The following is a 21,148-nucleotide window of genomic DNA, read 5'->3' as shown; positions in this document are numbered from 1 at the left end:
GATCGCCGGATATCCGCTGAGTGACCCTTACAAGTCCTTTTTGATCCTGAAGTGGAATAGGTGCCGCTGTTGCTGCTTGTGTTGAGTCCAGAGCCGCAGCCGGACATGGGGCTAGAGGACGAGCAAAGGATGCTGACCGGGTCCGGAGATCCCAAGGAGGTAAGACTCGACCTCCTTTCACAGCCCTGAGGCTCAGGACCTGACCCGCCAAAGCACGGGACCCTCTGGGCTCCCCTTTCCTACTAGAGTTTGCAGGGTCGGGAGAGCTGGTTTCCCCGTACCTTTCCCCAGAGTTCGTCGGGTGACCTTGGGCAAGTACGTGACTAGGCTTTCTCTGGGCTTCGGCTTTCCCACTCTGTGAATGTGATTAAGGGTTAACGAGAGGGAAAATGCTTTGTGGACTAAATTTTTGTAAAAATGAGGCCTGCTTATGTTTTTAGTCAATCAGCTGTTCAGAGCCTCTAGTTTGACTAATTTGGGGAGCAAGCTGCCTCAGCTAGGGTCAGGGATCCTGGTATATCTTCTGTGGAGATTCCGGGCATCAGGCCTTAGGCTAGTTTCTGTGAAAACGTGATTTAGTTTTCCTTGGGTGGAGGGAAGGGAAAAGTGTCTTTGGGGACAGTGTGGGGATGTGCGGTATAATTCTGTGATGAGAGAGGGAGCTCATTCCCAGAGTGAGAATGCCAATTTAATAATAATCATTTATTGGCTGCTTTCGATTCCAAGTGCTTTATATGTACTAATTCATTTAAGCCACACAATAGTCCTGTGAGGTACTAGGTAGTCATAGTATTGCCATTTTACAGATGAGGAAACAAGCATAGAGGTTAAATATCTAATCTGAGGACACACAGCTAATAAATCATGGAGACAAGAATTGAACACAGACAGCATGGTTCCAGACAAGGCTTAGCCACAGTGTTACATGGTTTTACAGAAGCCAGCTAGTTTTGTTTCCCATCACATTTCCTATCTTTCGTTCTCTGGTCACTTCCCTGCAGTTGTTCTGGGCTTATGGGTTAAGAATAATTGGGAACTAGTTTATGCCATAATCTTTTCTAGTCTTATGTTTAGAAAAAGGACAAGAAAGAAATGGAGCCAGTCTCAGGATTTTCAACTGGAAGTATACCAGAAAGTTCAGTAGGGCTTATCAGCAGTAGATGAGAAAACAGAAAGTAAACAAGTAGTCAGTTTTAAAACGAAGAAAACTGAGGTTTGTTTCGAAAAACCTATACATCTTGGAGATTGAATCTTTTTATTTAGTATGACCTTGGTTTTTATCATTGATACGAAGTTTACCTGAAGTAGTCCATATTCAGACTTGTATTTGGATTTGTTTTCTCAAAATATGCCATGATACTTTTGACACAAAATTATCAAAATGATCAATAAAATAATCAGTGTAGTAACACTGCTAATAGGGAAAAAAAAGGTCTTGTTTCTAGGATACTAATTTCTGGTTTCTAACTCAGGCAGAATGGGATTTCAGTTTTTTTGAATAACTCTTTTCAGGATGAATTTTTTTTTTAAGAGCAAGGTTAAGAAATCTTGTTTAATGGAAAACTAGAATTGTGCATTCTAAGTAATAACTTCACATTTAGAAGACACCTTTGTTAATTTGAGAATAAATAGCCTGGATTACAGTGGAACCTGCCCTGTCCCTCACTCCAGTTTTCATAAGCTTTGGTCCCTTCCCTGAAGATCATACAATGGGGCAGATTGTATGGAGTTTTGAAAACACAGTGAGGGATTGTTGAACTAGTTTTTTTTTCCTCTGTATATACCTTTTCTTTCCCTTCCTGCAAACGTGGACATGTACATGCACCGGTGGGTAGATACTTTACTTCTGACTGGTTGAGTTACTGATCAGGCTCTACTGTGCCCTTCCTCCCAAAGAGAGTTTTTTTCCCCCACACCCCTTGGAAGAAAAGAAACTGAGGTTGAAGTAATAGGTAGGGCCTGATGTTTTTTAAGCTTGTGAGTGGAGTTGTGTAGAGCTTTGGTACACTTATATTGATAGTGTACTTAGAGTCCTGAAAGTTCAGCAAGCCAAAAAGCAGTGAATGATATTATCTTTAAATTCTGGCTAAAGGAGAATTTAGGTTTGGCTATTTTCATATACCCAATTCAAATTCAGAACATAGGAAAAAATTTTAGCTTTCTACCTAACTTGGTTTGGGAATGTAAGGATTAAATTTAGCTATTTCTGGTACTGCTGGTATGTCTCAGAATTTAGAAGAAAATATATTTAAGTTGGGGACTTTCCTGTAGCTCAGATAGTAAAGAACCTGACTGCAATGCAAGTGACCCAGGTTCGATCCCTGGGTCAGGAAGATCCCCTAGAAAATGAAATGGCAACACAATCCACTATTCAGACACTATTCTTGTCTGGAGAATTCCCTGGACAGAGGAGCCAGGCAGGCTGTAATCCATGGGATCGCAAAGAGTTGGACACAACTAAGCAGCTAACACACACACACACACACTGATTCCATATGAACAGCTGACAGCTTGAATGACTGATTAATTTGGTTGCACTGGGTCTTAGTTGCTGCACAATGGGATATTCATTGCCTGTGGGTTCCAGAGCATGCAGGTGCAGTAGTTGCAGCAGGTGGATTTAGTTGACCTTGAGCCATGTGGGGTCTTACTTCCTCAATCAGGGGTTGAACCTGGATCCCCTGCATTGCAAGGTGTATTCTTAACCACTGGACCACCAGGGAAGTCCCTGAATCTTTTTTTTTCCCCCATAATTAAAACATTTAATGAGCATAAATATATGACAGATATTATAGATACGGTTAGGTATTACATATTTAGCATGATATTTGCAAAATCTATACATTAAAATTGATATGGCAATTTTACTGTGACAGCTTGAATCTATATCAGAAAATGTTTGATTAGTGCTTGTTATTACTAAACTGGGAGCCCCTTAAGGGTCTATTGTAATTAACCAAATCATTACAGATATAAAGTGCATAAACTTTTAGAGTGTTGTACACACTTACGTTTGTTGCTAATGAACATGAGATTGTGTGTCCTTATTTAAACATACTCAGGACTTGTTTTAATCAGGTATGGTAAGGTTACAAGCATGGAGACAACTTTTTTTAAAAATTTAAACTACTTTATAATTTAAAATTATTTAAATTGTATAACCTGTAAAGTTGTTTATATCAGTGACCCTGTCTAGTATGATATCTATTACCCTTCTTCAATGCCTGTCCCCCATTGATACCGTTATGGAACCCCAGCTGGGGTCCCCTATTCAGCGCCGACCGCCCCCTATGTGCGCGCACACACACAGCAGCTGCTCCTCCTCCTCCTGCTCTCCCACCCACAGCCCTTGACCCTGGCCAGCCTCCCCCAACACAGGCCACCAGATGGGCTCCTGAGACCCTCCCCCCGACACACGGCAAAAGGCTGCCTAGGTACAGCTCATTCCACTGGGGGTGGAGAGCGGGAGGGTGTACGCTAGACCTTGGACTGGCAAATAGAGGCCTGGGGTGGGGGGGTCAATGTGCCTCAGTTTCCTCCCTAACGACAATGGAATTTTTATAATATCTGAAAACTGAGGGGACTTCCCTGGTGGCTCAGACAGTAAAGAATCCACCTGCAGTGCAGGAAATGTGGGTTTGATCCTTGGGTCAGGAAGATCCACTGGAGAAGGAAATGGCAACCTGCTCCAGTACTCTTGCCTGGAGAATCCCTTGGACAGAGGAGCCTGGTGGTCTACAGTCCATGGGGTCGCAAGAGTCGGATACGACTGAGCGACTGACACACACCCTTCTTCAAAGCATAATGAAGATAAGACAACTGGTTTGAATGACGTTTATTACTATAGTTCCTGACTATATATAGTTATATAGATAGCGACTGAACTGACTGACTGTAGTTCCCAAGAGAAGAGGGCAGGCCATACCACCCAGGGCCACATGGGGAGGTGCCAGGACCAATCAGGAGCAGAAGGACTAGGTGAGGCAGGATAGGCATGTTCTGGCAAGTTTTGTTGTTGTTCAGTCACTCAGTTGTGTCCGACTCTTTGCAACCCCATGGACTGCAGCATGCTAGGCTTCCTTGTTCTTTACCGTCTTCCTGAGCTTGCTAAAACTCATGTCCGTTGAGTTGGTGATGCCATCTTGTCCTCTGTTGTCCCCTTCTCCTGCCTTCAATCTTTCCCGGTATCAGGGTCTTTTCCAATGGGTTGCTTCTTCCCATCAGATGCCCAAAGTATTGCAACATCAGCTTTAGCAACAGACCTTCCAATGAATATTCAGGCTTGATTTCCTTTAGGATTGACTGGTTTGATCTCCTTGCAGTCCTTTTCCTTGCAGTCCAAGGGACTCTAAAGAGTTTCTCCAATACCACAGTTCAAAAGCAACAGTTCTTTGGCTCTCAGCCTTCTTTATGGTCTGACTCTCACATCTATACATGACTATTGGAAAAACTATAGCTTTGACTATATGGACCTTAGTCAGCAAAGTAAGGTCTCTGCTTTTTAATGTGCTGTATGGGTTTGTCATAGCTTTTCTTCCAAAGAGCAAGCGTCTTTTAATTTCATGGCTGCAGTCACCATCTTCAGTGATTTTGGAGCCCAGGAAAATAAAATCTGTCACTGGTTCCATTGTTTCCCCATCTATTTGCCATGAAGTGATGGGACTGGATGCCATGATCTTCCGTTTTTGAATGTTGAGTTTTAAGCCAGCTTTCTCTCTCCTTTCACCTTCATCAAGAGGCTTTTTAGTTCCTCTTCACTTTCTGCCATAAGGCTGTTATCTGCATATCTGAGGTTATTGATATTTCTCCTGGTAGTCTTGATTCCAGCTTGTGCTTCATCCAGCCTGGCATTTTGCATGGTATACTCTGAATATAAGTTAAATAAGCAGGGTGACAATATCCAGCCTTGACATACTGGCAAGTTTAAGACTGGATAATTTCTTAATAGGCTGTTGACTTTGGGCTGGTCCCTTTTTGTTTGGTACTTAGCTCTGATGTGTTTCTTCCAGTCCAGTGTTTCTCATGATGTAAACACAAGCTGGAATCAAGACTGCCGGGAGAAATATCAATAACCTCAGTTATGCAGATGACACCACCCTTATGCCAGAAAGTGAAGAGGAACTAAAAAGCCTCTTGATCAAAGTGAAAGAGGAGAGTGAAAAAGTTGGCTTAAAGCTCAACATTCAGAAAACGAAGATCATGGCATCTGGTCCCATCACTTCATGGGAAATAGATGGGGAAACAGTGGAGACAGTGTCAGACTTTATTTTTTTGGGCTCCAAAATCACTGTAGATGGTGACTGCAGCCATAAAATTAAAAGACGCTTACTCCTTGGAGGAAAAGTTATGACCAACCTAGATCGCATATTCAAAAGCAGAGATATTACTTTGCCGACTAAGGTCCGTCTAGTCAAGGCTATGGTTTTTCCTGTGGTCATGTATGGATATGAGAGTTGGACTGTGAAGAAGGCTGAGCGCCGAAGAATTGATGCTTTTGAACTGTGGTGTTGGAGAAGACTCTTGAGAGTCCCTTGGACTGCAAGGAGATCCAACCAGTCCATTCTGAGGGAGATCAGCCCTGGGACTTCTTTGGAAGGAATGATGCTAAAGCTGAAACTCCAGTACTTTGGCCACCTTATGCGAAGAGTTGACTCATTAGAAAAGACTGTGATGCTGGGAGGGATTAGGGGCAGGAGGAGAAGGGAACGACAGAGGATGAGATGGCTGGATGGCATCACCTACTCGATGGACGTGAATCTTGAGTGAACTCCGGGAGTTGGTGATGGACAGGGAGGCCTGGCGTGCTGCGATTCATGGGGTCACAGAGTCGGACACGACTGAGTGACTGAACTGAACTAGCCCTGATGTGATTAGTACAGGGGCAGTAATTGGTTTAGTGTAGGAAAGTTAGATAAAGGTAGATGGTAAGAAGGGTTTTGGATTGGTTTCTTTGAAATGTGTGCCCCCTGGCAAGTTGTTTGCCAACTCTAGAAATTAGGCAGCCCTGGGAGGGGCTATCTCCAGGATTAGCAAGGCTCCTAAAGTGTCAAAACACTATAAAATATAGAAAAATTTAAAACATGATTAATACTGTCTATCCTCAGTAATTACAACATCACTGTGATTGCGAATATATATGTCATAAAATTGCTGCTGACATTAATTTTGTTTTCATTTTGTAGGAGGAAGAGGAGGAAGAGGAATTAGTGGTAAGAGCTGTCTCAGGTTTGGAACCATCTCAGTAAAAGAAAGTTTTGAGTTTCATGAAACTCTAAGGGCATTTTAAGGATACTCAACACCTTGGAGAGAATGAGAGTGGAAAAATCCTTTAATACTCCTGTTCAGTGTTTCTGGTGTGTGGGCCTGGGAGGCTGACACTTTTCTGGGTTTGGGGCTTCTACAATCATGGTATCAGAGAGCAGAGTAGCATCTTGAAGGCCTGGTACTCAACCATGTGCTCTTTGTGGTCTAATAAGGAATTCTAGAAGGAATCTTAAATGATCCTTCTCCATGTTAACATTGCCTTTGTAGCTGGTCACCTGGGGTGCATAGGCCAGTTGTCCATTGAGGGGAATTAAAATTCACAGACATATATCCCAAAATGATGTGATAATAAACAAGGCAGGCCTCCTCTAGATGTCCTTCAAGTTTGGCCAGGTTTCCTTTATCACCTTGTTTTTCAGATAGGACTGAGGCTTTCAGTGCATACTGGCAACCCTGGAAGGCAGGAATGTGAAACTTTCCCCTTCTACTTAGCATCAAAATTAAATGGGAGACCCCATTCTGCTCTTTCTGGCGGCAGTGTGGCTCTGCCAGGTGGCCTTCTGCATGGTAATTCAGAGACAGCAGCTTGGTTTGGTGGTTTTATTAAAGCATGTGGTTTATGGGTCTCCTAAAATCCCCATTTTGTTTGTGTGTGTGTGGGTGTGTGTTTCTCTCTCAGGATCCCCTAACAACAGTGAGAGAGCAATGCGAGCAGCTGGAGAAATGTGTAAAGGCTCGAGAGCGGCTCGAGCTCTGTGATGAGCGTGTATCCTCCAGGTCACAGACAGAGGAGGACTGCACAGAGGAGCTCTTTGACTTCTTGCACGCAAGGGACCACTGTGTAAGTCCGCCTGAAGTCCGGAAGGGGAAGGCTTATAGTGGCCAGGGAAGACTTGGTGATGACCACCTTTCTTTCCATCCTAGGGGCAGGACAGTGCTAAGCATTTTACATACATAATCTTATATAATCCTCTGATTCACTGAAGATAGCTATTCCCATTTTACAGATAAAAAACTGAGGCTCAGAAAAGAGATGTGGTGTTCCAGTTTAAACTGCTAAGCAGGGGACTTCCCTGGTGGTCAAGTGGTTAAGAATCTGTGCTTCCAATGCAGGGGATGCGGGTTCAATCCCTGGTCAGGGAACTAAGATCCCACATGCCACACAGCAGGTCAAACAATAAATAAAAATAATTTAAAAAATAAAAATAAACTGCTAAGCAGTAAGGAAACTGGATTCTGTATTTTAAGTACAAAAGGCTATTCTTCAATATATATTCTCCAGTGTGTCTTGTACATAATAGTTGGTACAAAAGTTTTTTTTTTAAACTTGCTTTTGACTCCCTTACATATGTAACAGTAACATATTTTAATAAAGTACAGGGTGGGTAGGCAAAGTTTGATACGATTGTTTATGTTAAAACTGATTGGGTGGCTAATAAGCATATGAAAAGATGCCTAACACCATTAGCTCTCAGGGAAATGCAAATCAGAATCACAATGAGATACCCCTTCACACCTCAGGATAGCTATAATAAAAAAATATGAGGAGAAATGGGTGAAGGGGGTTGATAAATAACTCCCCACAAAATAGTTAATGACCTCCACTATCATAATTTATGCTGCAGCAATCCCAATTTAGATATTTTAATTCTATAATATACAGTGCAGACACACAGATGCACATGGACGCGTATTTGTACACAGCTCCTCTAACACATTCTAACAGGTAAAGAAAATTCTGTTTGGCCATGCTATGCTGCGCATTTTGTAGGGTTTCCTGACCAAGGATTGATCCCGTGTGTGCTGCATGGAATTCCAACCAACCACTGGACCCACTGCCAAGGAATTCCCTGGAATTTTTTTTTTATATATAAGAACAAAAATCCAACTCAAGTTATACTGTCTAAAGATAAACATGTTTTCTTATATAAACATTTTTAAACAAAATGAAATCATAATAACACATTTACATATAAAATGAAGGAGCATTATATTTCTTTCCATTGATTTATATTCATATTTTATCCATCCTGTAGTTTATAATTATTCATACAGCTTTTTTTCAACATGATTTTAGTGGAAAGAGGGAAAATTTATATATAAAATACTTATATACTGCTTTCTATATCTTAAGAAATGTGTTGGTGATGTGGAGAAACTAGAAGCCTCACATACACTGCCTATGGGAATGTATATTGGTATAGCCTTATTGAAAGGTCTGGCAGTTCTTCAAAAGGTTAAACTTAAAGTTAACATATGACCCAGCAATTCTACTCCTAGGTTACACCCAAGACAAATGAAAACATCTCTACACAAATTTGTACACAAATATTCATAGAACCATTATTCATAACAGGCACAGTTGGAAACAATATAAATGCCCATCAGATGATAAATAAAACTTGATATATCCATATAAAGGAATATTATTTGGCAATAAAAAGAAAAAAGTACTCAGAAAACATGTCTGTTGGTGGGGTGGATAAACAAAATGTGGGATGTACATAAATGGACTATTATTGAGCCTTAAAATGGAAGGAAACGGACACATGCTACAGCATGGGTGAACCTTGAAAACATGCGAAGTGAAATCAATCAAAAACAAAAGAACAAATACTCCACTTACATGAGGAACCTAGAGTAGTCCATCATTGAGATAGAAAATTGAATGGTAGTTGCCTTTATTTAATGGCTATAGAGTTTTAGTTTGGGAAAATGAAAAAGTTCTGGAGGTTGATGGTTGTAGAACAGTGTGAGTTAGTTCACTTCAGTCGCTCAGTCATGTCTGACTCTTTGAGACCCCTTGAATCACAGCACGCCAGGCCTCCCTGTCTATCACCAACTCCCGGAGTTCACTCAAACTCACGTCCAATCGAGTCGGTGATGCCATCCAGCCGTATCATCCTCTGTCGTCCCCTTCTCTTCCTGCCCCTAGTCCCCCTCAGCATCAGGGTCTTTTGCAATGAGTCAACTCTTTGCATGAGGTGGCCAGAGTATTGGAGTTTCAGCTTCAGCATCAGTCCTTCCAATGAACACCCGGGACTGATTTCCTTTAGGATGGACTGGTTGGATCTCCTTGCAGTCCAAGGGACTCTCAAGAGTTTTCTCCAACACCACAGTTACTTAAGGCTACACAAATGAATTGCTTAAAATTATTAAAATGGTGAATGTTATTTAAATACTTTGAGTCAAAACTGGGTTAAGATCTGGGAATGAGACGGGCGTGGTCCCCTTTACTGAGTTATAAGCCAGCACAGGAGACAGAAGTAGAATGGTTAGTAAACTGGTAAATCTCCTGGGTATAACCTTAGGATGCCCTTTACTGAACCTTCTATTTAAAGTTGCTGTTCCTTCCCCCCACCATTTTATTTTCCTCATAGCATTTATCACTACCAGAAGTTATACGTATATCTCTCTCATTGTTCTCTTAAGTTCTATAGGACACAGATATTGTCTTGTTTACTGTAGTGACTCAGCATCTAGAACGGTATCCGGCATATAGTAGATGTTTTATAAATATTTGTTGAATTAGTAAGCACTGTCATTGGGAGTCATAAGTTTCTTTGGGAAAAACAGGAAGGACAGGAGCTTGTTGAAACCTAAATATGCAATGTTAGGTTTTAAAGGAAAATTAAAAGATGAAGAAGTGTGGAAGAGATTCCCAATTAAGAAGATAGTATTCTGGTAATTGAGGGGAGTTCACTAGGGCTCAAGAAGAGTGTGAGAAGGTGAGTGGTAAGGGAAGAGGCAGTGCTGCTCCAGGTTATGAAAAGCATTGTAATTCATGACATTAAACATGCCAGTTGATGACATTCTTTTCTTTCCCCCATCTAGGTAGCCCACAAACTGTTTAACAGCTTGAAATAAGTGTGCAGATTTGTTCACCCCAACCTTCATCACCTGGGCATTGGGATATTTCCTCATGGTTTTGAACATGATGTTTATTTGTGTAACTAAGTTCATGTGAATCTCAAGGATTTTGGCTTAGGCAAGTAATTTCTGTGTAATTATCAGTGATTTCATCTTAATAAAGTCCAGTGATCAGCAGTCTTGCCTTCTTTTTTTTTTAATTTAAAAATTTTAAGAATGAGGACAGATAGAATAATAATCATCCCCCATATACTCATTACCTAGCAATAATAATGACTTTAAAAATTTTTACTTTGATGGCATTTGTAACACTAATTGCTTAATATTATTAAATACTCAGTTCATATCAAAGTTTCTTTTATCTCAAAAGTGTCTTGGAAATTCCCTTGGCAGTCCAGTGGTTAGGGCTCTGAGTTTCCCCTGCAGTTGGGCACAGGTTCGGTGTCTGGTTGGGGAACTAAGATCCTGCAAGCCGTGCAGCACAGCCAAAAAAATAACAGCAAACAGGTTTTGGTCTCAGTGTCCAACAAGATTACTTTTCTCTGAAAATACTGTTTTTAGGGGAGAGTGGAGAGGGGTACTGGAGTCTAAACAGGGTGAGGAAAGAGGATCTGGCCAGGCAGTGCTGGCAATGGGAGATTGGGTACATAGATACAGGGGGAATTGATCCAGTAAGTAGATATATTGAAGATAATGAGATCTAGCAGAGAATGGAGAGATGAATATAGAAGAGGATAAAACCAGAATGAAGCCTGCAGTGTTCTTATTGGTATGAATTAAATAAATACAAATTTCAATGTAAGTATATATAGATGCCAATGTGTATATGTAGGGAATATATACATTCTTCACCTTGGCCCACAAAAAGGGCTTTATTATCCACTCAAAAGATCCAGGGCTTCTTGGAGAAATGGGTGATTCCAAGGCTGGGGTGGGGAAAGTATAAGATAAACCTGAATATTTGATTCAGAGAGAAGGAAGTGCTCAAAGAATGATAGGGACATATCAAGAGTACATAAAAACCCTAGCCAAATCTAGGACAACTTGAGCATCAAAAACATCAAAGTACTGGATTATAACTCACTGAGTAAAGCAGAAATCCATGAATCATACTAATTATATAAATAAGTGAATCAACTGAAAGCTTGGTAAGAAGGGGATATATATTATTTTATTAAAGGAGAAAGTACACTGGAGAAGTCTAGCAGACAGTTGAAAGCTGACATCTCCAATAATGGGACAGATAAGTGGACCTACAGGCAGCAATGAGGACACAGCATCACAGATTCCTGTAAGGTATAGGTAAGATAAATCCAACCAGATAAATTGAGGAACATTGTATAAAATAGTACATTGTACAAAATAATCCTTACTTGTGTCAAGGGTGTGATAGTCAAGACTGCTGAACCATTTCACACAGGAGACTAGAGAGAACACATGCAACGTGTGACTCTAACCTGGATCCTCTTGTTAAGGGTGTTACTGGGACAGTTGGTAAAACTTAAACGGAGTCTGAATTAGATGTCAGTGACTTAATGATAAAGCTTGGAATTACTAAAAAACACTGTAGTAAGTTCCAAGCATGTGGAACAGAAGCCAACTTGTAGTCCTGTGAACCATCCATAAGCTTATGTCTAGAGTTAGAACTTGGCACATTTCCCCATAAAAACAGTAAATTGTGATGAGGCTCCACAGTTATCACTAATAAGCTATGTTGCCTAAGGGATAGGCAAAAATGTTCCCTGTTCCAATTGGGGAGACAGGCTAGGTCAGCACTGTTCAATAGAGCAGTGTGCAGTGACGACAAAGTTCTCTTCTGTATTGTCCAATATGCTAATGTCACCAATGTGACTGAGGTTCTGAGTTTTAAATTTTATTTAATTATTATTAACTTTGAATTAATTTATATTCAATACTCCTGTGTGGTTACTATGTTAGGCAGCAGAGGACTAGAAGTTGCATCTGAGTGATAAATGAGGGAAACAGGCCCTCCAGGCCCTGGAAAATTGCCTTTATACTGCAGTCAACTGTTGCTTTGTAGGAAGGCACAACCAGTGTTGCCAGATCACTTGTTTTATGTGAAATCTCCCAGTTGTTAAATGTGAACAACTAACTTTTCAAAGCATTAGGCTAAATAGAACACACCTATGGGCTGGGGCTTTAGCTCACTAGTTTGCAACCTTTAGTTTGCACATGAGAAAGACCTATATGTAAACAGTCATACACAGAAAGTGAGCCATGCCAGAAATGAGTGTTTTGTGCTTCAGAAGTAATCAGCAGGCTGATATTCAATATAGCCTGCAAGACTCAGGCTTCACAGGCATACATGGTAATGGAGCTTCTGAGAATCTGAAGGATTGTGTTTGGAAAAATGGGGCAAAGGGCCACTTTAATCTAGAAGCTCTTTGAGCCTATTGTCCTAGCTACAGGGATGGCCAGCATCTTCCAGCCACTTCTGACTTAGAACCCACTTCAATAGTTATGTATAATCCTCCCAAATACCTATATATAATAAGTTCCCTACATATGAACCTTCAAGTTTTGAACTTTCAAAGATGTGAACATGTGTTTTCATGTCCAATCAGGTAAGTTCACATGTCTGGCATACATTGTCACATGCATGCATCCTCTACAAGTGGTGGTGTTTTTGTGTACTGTATAGTACTGTATAGAGTACAGCAGTACAGAACCTTTATTTCAAGCACAGAAGCAAGTGTACAAGCAGCAGTGATGCAGCTGGTACTGCTAAGAAGCACCAAACAATAACAATGGAAACAAAAGTGAAAATAATTGAGAGTGGGGTGAGATGAAAAGATGGTAGACGTCACTTGTTCTTATAACATGAATTGCACTATTCTAAAGAACACAGAAGAACTGTACAAAAAAGATCTTCATGACCAAGATAATCACGATGGTGTGATCACTCACCTAGAGCCAGACATCCTGGAATGTGAAGTCAAGTGGGCTTAGAAGGCATCACTATGAACAAAGCTAGCAGAGGTGATGGAATTCCAGTTGAGCTATTTCAAACCCCGAAAGATGATGCTGTGAAAGTGCAGCACTCAATATGTCAGCAAATTGGGAAAACTCAGCAGTGGCCACAGGATTGGAAAAGGTCAGCTTTCATTCCAATCCCAAAGAAAGGCAATGCCAAAGAATGCTCAAACTACTGCACAATTGCACTCATCTCACATGCTAGTAATGCTCAAAATTCTCCAAGCCAGGCTTCAGCAATACGTGAACCATCAACTTCCAGATGTTCAAGCTGGTTTTAGAAAAGGCAGAGGAACCAGAGATCAAATTGTCAACATCCGCTGGATCATCGAAAAAGCAAGAGACTTCCAGAAAAACATCTATTTCTGCTTTATTGACTGCCAAAATCTTTGACTGTGGATCACAATAAACTGTGGAAAATTCTGAAAGAGATGGGAATACCAGACCAGCTGACCTGCTTCGTGAGAAACCTATATGCAGGTCAGGAAGCAACAGTTAGAACTGGACATGGAACAACAGACTGGTTCCAAATAGGAAAAGGAGTACGTCAAGGCTGAATATTGTCATCCTGCTTATTTAACTTATATGCAGAGTACATCATGAGAAATGGTGGGCTGGAAGAAGCACAAGCTAGAATCAAGATTGCCGGGAGAAATATCAATAACCTCAGATATGCAGATGATACCACCCTTATGGCAGAAAGTGAAGAGGAACTAAAAAGCCTCTTGATGAAAGTGATAGAATTGAATCCAGCAAAGAACCAGAACCTGTGCCATCAACATCATGCATGAGTGACACTGTAGCTTGCCCTCCATCTCCTCCTATTGCTGATGACCCTTCAGCTCTGCTATCTCCTCTCCCTCCTCCAGTCAGTAACTCTTTTTGTTTGTTCACTTGATGCGCCAGCCCCTGTATGCCCCTGTATGTATGTACTGTACTACTATACTTTTCAAGGTACTATACTGTAAGATTAAAACTTTTATTTTTTGTTTTTTAATATATTATCTGTATATAAAGTATGCTAACCCTATTAGTATAGTACTATATAGCCAATTGTGTTAGTTGGTTGCCTAGGCTAACTTTGTTGAACTTACAAATTGGACTTTTGAATGTGCTCATGGAACAGAACTTGTTCATGTGTAGGGGACTTACTGTACATGGCAGTATTATATTTGTTGTATGTAATCCAATCATTTTCAAACATCTATTAAGTTTTCAAACAAACAACAAAGCTGAAATTTTACAGTGAACAGCCCTAAACTCATTACTCAGATTTTAGTGAATATTTAGCAAAGTATTACTATACTTGTTTTATCATAAAAAGGAAGGAGTTACCAGAGAGAGAGAGAGAGAGAGAGAGAGAGAGAGAGAGAGAGAGAGAGCTCTGAATTCAGCTTAGAGGATGCTTAAGTGTGTTGCTGAATACTAAGCTGCAAATGAGTAGAAAGAAACTTCACGTACCCAGGCAAAGAACTACTGGGTAACTGTAAACTAATTCCCAAAGCTGTACGCAGAGGGCTAGATGTTTGAGTTTTGACCAGCTATTGTGGAGAATTCCCATTCAACTTGAACTCCAGAAAGGGATACCTCTCCAGGGCTAAAACTACCCACAGAGAGGAGCTACACAAGATAGGCTATAACAAATCTTTAAAAAAGGAACCTTGAAAAGATCAAGCTGATTCACAAACACACAAAAACCCTGAGTGCCTGCCAGAACAAATTCCAAGACATTTTAAAGAAGACAGCTAAATCCAGCATTCAACAATGTAAATTTCACAATACCAAGTGCTCAGTAAAAAAAAAAAACTGCCAGACAGACATACAAAGCAGCAGATTCTTAGGCATGTATTTGGAGAAAACTATAATTCGAAAAGATACATGTACCTCAATGCCCATTGCAGCACTATTTACAATACCCAAGACATGGGAGCAACCTAAATATCCATCTACAGATGAATGGATAAAGATGTGGTATGTATACACAACAGAATATTACTCAGCCACAAAATAAAACAGAATGAAATAATGCCATTTGCAGCAACATCAAGATTGCCAGGAGAAATATCAATAACCTCAGATATGCAGATGACACCACCCTTATGGCAGAAAATGAAGAGGAACTAAAGAGCCTCTTGATGAAAGTGAAAGAGGAGAGTGGAAAAGTTGGCGTAAAGCTCAACATTTCGAAAACTAAGATCACGGCATCTGTTCCCATCACTTCATGGCAAATAGATGGGGAAACAGTGGCTGGCTATTTTTCTGGGCTCCAAAATCACTGCAGATGGTGACTGCAGCCATGAAATTAAAAGACGCTTACTCCTTGGAAGGAAAGTTATGACCAACCTAGACAGCATATTAAAAAGCAGAGACATTACTTCACATTACTAGGTAATCTTACAACTTTGTACCAATAGAGGTTAACTTGTAAAAAACTGATAGCAATGCAAATCTTGTCTGCAAGCAATGCAAATAATTCCTATACATAGAAATGCAAATGAATTTTTGTCCAATAGAGATGGAATTTAATTCCCTCTAGTAAAAGAGATAATCTCTATCATTATAGTTTATTGCTTAATAGGATATTAGTGTTTCTGCAACTATTAGCAAATTCATTTCAGTATTCCTCTGGCTGATAATCCAAATCTCTGAAACTCTGAAACTCAAATTCTCATTTTGAACAAGACTTACAAAAAAAAAAAAAAAAGACTTACCATCTCACTGGTTCCCTCATTGTTTACAATAATAATGATTAAGCAGTTTATGATGATGAATAAAATCTTTGGCATGTGTTCATTTTATATTTTTATCAGTTATGTTTTTAACCTTTTGAAAATTATTTAGCAGACTGTAAGAAAATAAATACATATCAGACGACAAGTCATAAGAATAAAACCAGGGTGAGTCCCTTGGACTGCAAGGAGATCCAACCAGTCCATTCTGAAGGAGATCAGCCCTGGGATTTCTTTGGAAGGAATAATGCTAAAGCTGAAACTCCAGTACTTTGGCCACTTCATGCGAAGAGTTGACTCATTGGAAAAGACCCTGATGCTGGGCAGGAGGAGAAGGGGACGACCCAGGATGAGAAGGCTGGATGGCATCATGGACTCGATGGACATGAGTCTGAGTGAACTCTGGGAGTTGGTGATGGACAGGGAGGCCTGGCGTGCTGGAATTCATGGGGTCGCAAAGAGTCGGACACGACTGAGCGACTGAACTGAAAAGGAAGGCTATTAACTGGTGGTGTCATCTATACTATTTTAGATAGGGCCAATCAGTCAACAAGTTCTGTACTTCTCTCTCCACTGTAAGTGGAATTCATCCTCTTCTCTCCATCTTCACAGCCACCACACAATCCAGACATGGTCTTCTCTCATCTGATCTCTGTACTTCCTCTCATCTACTCTGAACATCGGCTATCGGATAATCATTTTTAAAAACAATTATCTGATCATGCCCCTCCTTTTCACTGGCTCCTATGGTGGAGTCAAGTTCTGTGGGGTCTCAGTTCAGTGGCTCAGTCATGTCAGACTCTTTGCGACCCCATGGACTGCAGCACGCCAGACTTCCCTGTCCATCACCAACTCCCAGAGCTTGCTCAAACTTATGTCCATCGAATCAGTGATGCGATCCAACCATCTCATCCTCTGTTGTCCCCCTCTCCTCCTGCCTTCCATCTTTCCCAGCATCAGGGTCTTTTCCAAGAGGTCAGTTCTTTGCATCAGGTGGCCAAAGTATTGAAGTTTCAGCTTCAGAATCAGCCCTTCCAATGAATATTCAGGAATGATTTCTTTTAGGATGGACTGGTTGGATCCCCTTGCAATCCAAGGAACTCTCAAGAGTCTTCTCCAACACCACAGTTCAAAAGCATCAATTCTTAGGCGCTCAGTTTTCTTTCTTTTTTTTTTTTCAAAGAAATTAACTTTTATTTGAAAGAAGACTACCCCCCCAACTACTTCTAAGAACTCTATACAAACAGCCTGCCTAAACCATTGTCCCAATACCAAAATTTCTAATAGCAATTATACAATTGCTTTAAGTAATAAATAATAAAGGCTGTCCTTCACTGATTAATAAATTCAACACAAAAATCACACTTTACATTTTTAAGTTTCAACAAATGTATTTTAAATACAACATGTTTTATGGGAGTCCACAAGCTTTTCATTTCTAAAAAAAGAAGTAATTTTTAGGGTTCAAAAATTATGTTCTTCAAAAGAAATGACCAAGTAAGTATTTTCTTCTATAGCTTCAAACTTTCTATACTCAACTATTTGACTGTTCCATGCCACCCCAGACAAACTTGACCTGGCTGAACTACAACTAACTTCCCCAAAAGAAAGTTAAAAAAGGAGTTTGTAGTAAATGCAGACCTCTAATACAATGTCTAATACAATATCTAACACAAAAGAAGCTTTAAAAAGATCATTTCTTTCCTCATTTTGATAAGCTAGGAGTGAATTTTCCATAAAAGCAAAAAACAAAGAAAAAAATCATTTACAAAGCATAACACGGGGGGGTTCCTTTTTTACTCAAGATGTTTAACTACTCAAAAATGACAATTACATCTTTAAGAATATAATAAAAGGGGTGGAAAATAGCAATACAATTGACAAAGTGTAGATGCTAAACAAACCAAAGATTTTTTAAGGGTTCTTTTTGAGGAGTAGAAAGGATTAGAAGCTTGAGGAAATCCAAAATTAAAAAAAGAGAAAAAGATGTCCTCAACTGCAACTGCTCTGCTTATTAATAGCGTCTTGGGCTGTAGGATCGAGATCTTGATCGTGATCTGTATCGACTATAATAAGCAGAAGGTGATCTTCTTCTGTACCGGTAATCATAGTCTTCATATCTGTCGTACCCATGATCATATCCTCGATCATAGTAAGAATCTCGACGTCTGCCACCTCCCCCACCTCCACCACCGCCACCACCGCCAACACCATGAGTTGGTCTGTCCATGTATATGCCTGGTGTTGGTGTGTGTGCTCTCTTGGTGATAGAATAATCCACCCGAATTCTTCTACCATCCAGTTCCATTTCATTTGCCCTTTCCATAGCCTCCTTTGAGTCATCTATTCTCTTGAAATAAACAAAAGCAAATCCCCGTGACCGTCCAGTTCGCTGGTCATAAACCACATTGACACCACTCAACAGTCCATATCGAGAAAATACTTCGCGAAGATCTCTCTCTGTTGTATACAAACTGAGGCCAAACACTCCTAGAAAAGTATTGGGATCAGGATTTGCCCTGCTGCCTGTATGTCTTCTCCGGTTAGACATTGGAGAATGACTTCGGCTCCTTCGACGCCGGTATTCTGGTGTATATGACCTACTTCGAGATCGTCTCCTATGAGAGTGAGAATGGGATCTGGATCGACTGTAACGTCTATGAGAATGCCTCCTTGACCTCAACCTGGATTTTGATCTTGATAGAGAATGGGATTCAGAGTGTTTGGAAACCCTTGATGGACTACGAGATCCTGACCTGCTCTCCGATTTTACACGAGCAGGAGTTCCCATTGGAGATTTTGACTGAGAGCGAGACTCTCTGCCCTCGAAGTTGTTCTCCTCTACATCACTCATGTCGGCCAGGCGCTCCCCAGAACTAATTAAGAGACAAGTCTCGGCTTGAGGGCCGATGGCCTAATCAACCCGCTGACTGGACCGTGGGGAGGAGGAAAGAGTCGGCAACAACGGCCACTCCACTCCACTCCCACTAGGTCGCAGGCTCCGGCCTGCTCAGTTTTCTTTATAGTCCAACTCTCACATCCATACATGACTACTGGAAAAACCATAGCTTTGACTAGATGGCCCTTTGTTGGAAAAGTAATGTGCCCTGAAGCTTACAAAATTTGGGAGACAGTCTTTTAAAGAGAAATACAAAAATTAGTTACGTGCCTTGAACAGGGGAGTACAAATGACATGTCCTGAAACTTCAGCTTCATTGCAAAACCTCCTCAGTAGCCTCATTTTTCACTACCTCTGGACCTCTCTCTGTACAAGTTCTGCCTAGAAGGCTCTTCTTGCCTCATTTTGCCTACCTAACTCTTTCTGTACTCAACAATCAGCTCAAAGTCCTCCTTTATCCTTCAACTGGGTTAGGGGAATTTACAGAGTCTCTCCTAAAGCTACAAGCATTCAGACGGAGCCACCATTCTCCACAAATGATTGTTCTTTTTCAGACCCTCAAAAGATCTCTGGAGAAGGAAATGGTAACCCACTCCAGTATTCTGGCCTGGAGATTCCTATGGACTGAGGTGCCTGGTGGGTTACAGTTTCAGTACAGTAGCTCAGTCATGTCTGACTCTTTGCGACCCCATGAACTGCAGCATGCCAGGCCTCCCTGTCCATCACCAACTCCCGGAGTTCACTCAAACTCACGTCCATTGAGTCGGTGATGGCATCCAGCCATCTCACCCTCTGTTGTTCCCTTCTCCTCCTGCCCCCAAGCCCTCCCAGCATCAGGGTCTTTTCCAAGGAGTCAACTCTTCGCATGAGGTGGCCAAAGTATTGGAGTTTCAGCTTCAGCATCAGTCCTTCCAATGAACACCCAGGACTGATCTCCTTTAGGATGGACTGGTTGGATCTCCTTGCAGTCCAAGGGACTCTCAAGAGTCTTCTCCAACCCCAAAGTTCAAAGCATCAATTCTTTGGCACTCAGCTTTCTTCACAGTCCAACTCTCACATCCATACATGACCACTGGAAAAACCACAGCCTTGACTAGACAGACCTTTGTTGGCAAAGTAATGTCTCTGCTTTTGAATATGCTATCTAGGTTGGTCATAACTTTCCTTCCAAGAAGTAAGCATCTTTTAATTTCATGGCTGCAATCACCATCTGCAGTGATTTTGGAGACCCAAAAAATAAAGTCTGACAGTTTCCACTGTTTCCCCATCTTTTTGCCATGAAGTGATGGGAACAGATGCCATGATCTTCATTTTCTGAATGTTGAGCTTTAAGCCAACTTTTCCACTCTCCTCTCTCACTTTCATCAAGAGGCTTTTTAGTTCCTCTTCACTTTCTGCCATAAGGGTGGTGTCATCCGCATATCTGAGGTTATTGATGTTTCTCCCGGCAATCTTGATTCCAACTTGTGCTTCTTCCAGCCCAGCGTTTCTCATGATGTACTCTGCATTTAAGTTAAATAAGCAGGGTGACAATATACAGCCTTGTAGCTCTATACAGTCCGCAAAAACAAGACCGGGAGCTGACTGTGGCTCAGATCATGAACTCCTTATTGCCTAATTCAGACTTAAATTGTAGAAAGTAGGGAAAACCACTAGACCATTCAGGTATGACCTAAATCAAATCCCTTATGATTATACAGTGGAAGTGAGATATAGATTTAAGGGACTACATCTGATAGACAGAGTGCCTGATGAACTATGGATGGAGGTTCTTGACATTGTACAGGTGACAGGGATCAAGACCATCCCCATGGAAAAGAAATGCAAAAAAGCAAAATGGCTGTCTGAGGAGGCCTTATAAATAGCTGTGAAAAGAAGAGAAGCGAAAAGCAAAGGAAAGATATGAGCATCTGAATGCAGAGTTCCAAAGAATAGCAAGGAGAGATAAGAAAGCCTTCCTCAGTGATCAATGCAAAGAAATAGAGGAAAACAACAGAATAGGAAAGACTAGAGGTCTCTTCAAGAAAATGAAAGATACAAAGGGAACATTTCATGCAAAGATGGGCTCAATAAAGGACAGAAATGGTATGGACCTAACAGAAGCAGAAGATATTAAGAAGAGGTGGCAAGAATACACAGAACTGTACAAAAAAATATCTTCATGACCCAGATAATCACGATGGTGTGATCACTCACCTAGAGCCAGAAATCCTGGAATGTGAAGTCAAGTGGGCCTTAGGAAGCATCACTCCGAACAAAACTAGTGGAGGTGATGGAATTCCAGTTGAGCTATTTCAAATCCTGAAAGATGATGCTGTGAAAGTGCTGCACTCAATATGCCAGCAAATTTGGAAAACTCAGCAGTGGTCACAGGACTGGAAAAGGTCAGTTT

The 21,148-nt window shown here is 41.0% G+C and overlaps 2 protein-coding genes across 4 annotated transcripts; one reads left to right on the top strand and one right to left on the bottom strand.

Moving 5' to 3' along the window:
* The first annotated feature begins 21 nt into the window (after positions 1-21).
* UQCRH (ubiquinol-cytochrome c reductase hinge protein) lies at positions 22-10,429 on the top strand. Its single transcript, XM_068964933.1, has 4 exons — positions 22-159; positions 6,183-6,209; positions 6,944-7,105; positions 10,099-10,429. The coding sequence occupies exons 1-4, from the start codon at positions 106-108 to the stop codon at positions 10,129-10,131; spliced, it is 276 nt and encodes a 91-aa protein (XP_068821034.1). The 5' UTR covers positions 22-105; the 3' UTR covers positions 10,132-10,429.
* A 7,442-nt stretch (positions 10,430-17,871) lies between these two features.
* LOC138074248 (transformer-2 protein homolog alpha-like) lies at positions 17,872-18,711 on the bottom strand. Of its 3 annotated transcripts, none has more exons than XM_068966322.1 (2): positions 18,069-18,711; positions 17,872-18,032 (listed from the first exon to the last, which is right to left on the bottom strand). In XM_068966322.1, the coding sequence occupies exons 1-2, from the start codon at positions 18,709-18,711 to the stop codon at positions 17,872-17,874; spliced, it is 804 nt and encodes a 267-aa protein (XP_068822423.1). The 3 variants fall into 3 exon arrangements, with proteins under 3 accessions (XP_068822423.1, XP_068822424.1, XP_068822421.1); XM_068966323.1 differs by having other exon boundaries at positions 17,872-18,186; positions 18,376-18,711; XM_068966320.1 differs by having other exon boundaries at positions 17,872-18,711.
* Between the last annotated feature and the right edge of the window lie 2,437 nt (positions 18,712-21,148).

Source organism: Capricornis sumatraensis, chromosome 2, assembly GCF_032405125.1.
Source record: "Capricornis sumatraensis isolate serow.1 chromosome 2, serow.2, whole genome shotgun sequence".
NCBI classification, from domain to species: Eukaryota; Metazoa; Chordata; class Mammalia; order Artiodactyla; family Bovidae; genus Capricornis; species Capricornis sumatraensis.
Note: the sequence above shows the minus strand (reverse complement) of the source record. Positions and strands in the feature narration are given on the sequence as shown.